At 39.4% G+C, this 4,039-nt stretch overlaps 1 protein-coding gene across 2 annotated transcripts; it reads left to right on the forward strand.

The window, feature by feature from the left end:
• Window positions 1–251: 251 nt before the first annotated feature.
• On the forward strand, window positions 252–3,467 carry plscr3a (phospholipid scramblase 3a). Of its 2 annotated transcripts, none has more exons than XM_046325679.1 (8): window positions 252–412; window positions 581–716; window positions 1,137–1,216; window positions 1,382–1,424; window positions 1,527–1,747; window positions 2,165–2,326; window positions 2,544–2,705; window positions 3,228–3,467. In XM_046325679.1, the coding sequence occupies exons 3-8, from the start codon at window positions 1,160–1,162 to the stop codon at window positions 3,285–3,287; spliced, it is 705 nt and encodes a 234-aa protein (XP_046181635.1). In that variant the 5' UTR covers window positions 252–412; window positions 581–716; window positions 1,137–1,159; the 3' UTR covers window positions 3,288–3,467. The 2 variants fall into 2 exon arrangements, with proteins under 2 accessions (XP_046181635.1, XP_046181691.1); XM_046325735.1 differs by having other exon boundaries at window positions 1,185–1,216.
• The last annotated feature ends 572 nt before the right edge of the window (window positions 3,468–4,039 follow it).

The following is a 4,039-nucleotide window of genomic DNA, read 5'->3' on the forward strand; positions in this document are numbered from 1 at the left end:
TGAATTCTGTTATACTCACAGACATTATTCAAACAGTTTTAGAAACTTTACAGTGTTTTCTATCCAATACCAATAATAATATGCATATAGTAGCAACTGAGACTGAGGAGCAGGCCATTTACTTTAGGCAACTTATTCATCCAAGCTACTCAATACTGCCCCCCAGCCATAATAAGTGAAATGTTTTCTCCCCGTACACGCTTTGTCACTCCAGCGTCAGTCCGCGTGACAGAAACGTTACCAAAAATTAAATATTTTATAACTCATAAACCAAATGTCCAAAATACTATACTTGATGACTTCCTGAAAGACTGGCCCCTGGGGGATGACCCAAGGCCGTCACTTGTTGCGACAGAGGAAGGCTGGTGCTTTTCTTTTGACTTTTTGGTTTGTTGAGTTATACGTCAAGCAGGTAACTGTACTCTTTTACAAAATGTTCTAACCTCACGTATACTGTATATGCATTTCTCCTGAAGCTCTTTCTGTAAATATATGTGTGTGTAAATCAAAGAGGGAAAAAGAGCTTTCAATGTGGGTGCTATTGATCTTGGACTGAAAATACTTTTTCCATCTCTCACAGTCATGTCAATAAAACACACCTTACACGCATGAATCACTTATGATTGCGTCGATTACTTAGCACATACAGAGAACAACACCAACACAGAGAGCAACACCTTCAGAAGCTCTGGCAACAGATAGCAAGGAATTTGGATGTAAGTTGATTCTCAGTACCGTTCATTGGTATTCTAAAATTGTTGTTCCATTGTAAGTTCTTACAATATATATAGTACTATTATATGCTGCATGTATTACTTTGATCGGAGCTCTGTAAACTTGCCATGACACCAAAAAAGTGGATGTAAGATCAGGGATATCTTAGCTCTAAGAGTCCATCTTCCAATATTGTTTGTTTTGGTATATCATTTACGTAAAATACAAGGAATAGTACTAAGGAATAGTACACATGAATTGGAAAGCAACTTTGAATGGTGCTATTGACTGAGTAGTGTAATGATTAACCAGGTAGCTCAGTCCTATGGTTGTAAACTGAGCATGTAAACCACATTTCACCTAACTTTATTATCCATCCATCCACCATGGTCAATTTGTCTGATTAATGTGGGTGTGCTCAGGCTGCTACTGATACTACCACGCCATGGAAAATAACTTTCGATCAACAGGAGTGCCCCCTGGCCTGGAGTACCTGACACAGGTAAGACAGTGAAGTCAATAGTCTTATATTTTGTTTATGGAACTGTGTCCTCAAAAAAGTCAAATGTGAACTTTTATGGGGTAAGATAATTGGTTAGGAGACGGGAGAGAGCTGGCCACGGTAGGGAACTCTGTACCCAATCCTATCTTCATCTGTTTGCTACAGATCGATCAAATCTTGATCCATCAGAAAATGGAACTGCTGGAGGGTAAGTCATGTTAATACACAGCATGCCATTAATTACTCCGACGCGATCTCTCACCTCCACCCACATCCACCGTGAGCACTTTCTTCCTATGCTCCTCTCTAGCCATCACTTCCTTTGAGACTAAAAACCGGTACGTAATCAAGAACAGTTTGGGACAGGAAATCTACACGGCCAAGGAGGATAGTGACTGCTGCACCCGGAACTGCTGCGGTCCCAACCGCATGTTTGAGATGAAGATCAAAGACCACAGTGGCCAGGAGGTCATGCACCTGGTCAAGCCCTTCCGCTGCACTTCCTGCTTCTGGCCCTGCTGCCTGCAAGAGGTATTATAACTGTTCATAACACACATATTAACATCTTATAAAACATCTTATAACACCCTTACAACAGACACCTCCTGCTACTTCCTCTGCTGTCTGTAAGATGTATTTGAACTGCTTATAATGCAGCTTATAACCTCAATCACATCACATGTATAACAGACACCTGCTACTTTCTTAGCTGCCTGAAATCGCTTATAATATACATATAACAGACATCTCCTGCTACTTCCCCTGTTGCTCACAAGTGGCCACTTATAACACAGCTTCTAAATAACACCATTATAACACACTTATAACAGAGACTGGCTGCTCAATTTTATCATTGCAAGATACTGTTTCAAGGATACTCTAACGTCTGAATACATTTTTCTCCCTTGACCATTTCCCTCTGTATCTGTGAATGCTTGTCTGTCATAGATGGAGGTCCAATCCCCTCCTAGCACCACCATAGGTTATGTGGTTCAGAACTGGCATCCCTTCAAGCCAAAACTGTCCATCCTAGGAGCTGCCAAAGAGACTCTCCTGACGATTGAAGGTCCTTTCTGTGCCTGTAGCTGCTGTGGAGATGTTGATTTTGAGGTGAGGCTGTTGGGGAGAGGACTGTGGTCTATCTCTATTTGTGAGTGTTCAAGTTGCCCTGAGTCTGTTAAAACCTAGGTTGTCCTCATTAGGGCACACTGTAGCAAAACGGGGGGGAATGGAGTCCAGGTAATCTCTCACTATTTCAATTTGTTTTCTTCCATTTGCTGCCGAATAAACATCACCCTGATTAGAGTCCTTTGTGTTTCTATAACAGGTGATGGGTAAGGACAGCGACCAGCCCATTGGGAGAATAAGTAAGCAGTGGAGTGGGCTGATAAAGGAGGCCTTCACTGACTCAGACAACTTTGGGATCCAGTTCCCCGTGGACCTGGATGTCAAGATGAAGGCTGTGCTGATGGGGGCCTGCATCCTTATTGTAAGTGTTGCCACACGCTGCGACTTACCCAGGCAACCCAATTATGATCTGTGGCCCCATTATTGGCAAAAGATCCGAATTGGGCTGCCTGTGTAAACCCAGCCAATTTGTAAGTCGCTCTGGATAAGAGCGTCTGCTAAATGACTTAAATGTAAATGTAAAATATCTATAGAGCTAAGTCAGATTCAAGTTCATTTGGCATTTGTAGTTATTAAGAAGACATAGCCTACATTGGAATTCTTTGTAGGAGCTCTCTTATATAGTACATTACACACATATACAGTACACAGGCTATAATCCATAAGCAAATTTCTCAATCATTGTGTCAGTGACCTAGTGAAGCAGCCATTGCTGAAAATTTACCGGCAAACCAATCAATTAGTCAGTACTGACAATCCTATTGTAGCGCATCAATATAAAGCCATTATAAATCCTGTCTATTAAGATGAATCAAACAATTATGTAATTATGATAGTGTGATGATCTCCATTTTCTCTTTCTTTATTCTTTGTCTCCAAACAGGATTTCATGTTCTTTGAAAGCAGTGGTGACGGTGATCAACGGTGTTCTGTATTTGGATAAGAGAGAGAGTTTTTGATCATGTACAAATTACATGATACTATAGTTGATAATGACATGGCTATTGGATGCATATGAATCACATAACATGACATTTAAGACAAAACAAACATGTGTTCTTTATTAATTCAATATATTAATCTGTATTTTGGTTGTCTGAATACAATATTCAAACATTTGTAACACTGTGTGCTTTTTCTTTTGAAAATATTGAAATGTCATGTAATAATATTGGGTATCTCATGTAAAGGATGAAGCACATTCTCAAATATAGCTGCGAGCAGCAATGAATGGGGTTCACTGGATGACAGAAAGGACACAAGATCAGTTGAATAACAAAGCAAGAACTCTATCATGTATGAATTATCATCATTTATGTGCAATCAGTAAAAGCATTACCATGTTTATCTCTCAATACCACAGAGATGATAACATAATAATACAAATATTTTACATTTGTAAAAATCTGTTTCTGTAAATGATTTAAATCTCAGTTGGTACACTCCACATTAGCTTTCCAACATACTTCAATACACTCTCACAGCAGTAATATGCTGACTGCGCAAATGGCAGTTTCAAATGTTCCCAAATAAACACATTTGACCATCTTTTCACTATGTTTCTCTATGCCTTCAGAAGGTTGTCACTCCACTACTTATTCCACATTTTGTTGTGCTACAAACTGTGATTAAAATGCATTCAATTGTCATTTTTGGTCAACAATTTACACAAAATACTCTGTAATGGAAAAAAAA

This window comes from Oncorhynchus gorbuscha, linkage group LG01 (assembly GCF_021184085.1).
Source record: "Oncorhynchus gorbuscha isolate QuinsamMale2020 ecotype Even-year linkage group LG01, OgorEven_v1.0, whole genome shotgun sequence".
Taxonomy (NCBI): Eukaryota; Metazoa; Chordata; class Actinopteri; order Salmoniformes; family Salmonidae; genus Oncorhynchus; species Oncorhynchus gorbuscha.

Bases quoted from the DNA above. Each gene is read 5' to 3' on its own strand.
- plscr3a (XM_046325679.1), top strand. From the start codon at position 1,160: ATGGAAAATAACTTTCGATCAACAGGAGTGCCCCCTGGCCTGGAGTAC. The intron at 1,217-1,381 runs GTAAGACAGTGA...TGTTTGCTACAG, and splicing joins GCCTGGAGTACCTGACACAG to ATCGATCAAATCTTGATCCA. The intron at 2,706-3,227 runs GTAAGTGTTGCC...GTCTCCAAACAG, and splicing joins TGGGGGCCTGCATCCTTATT to GATTTCATGTTCTTTGAAAG.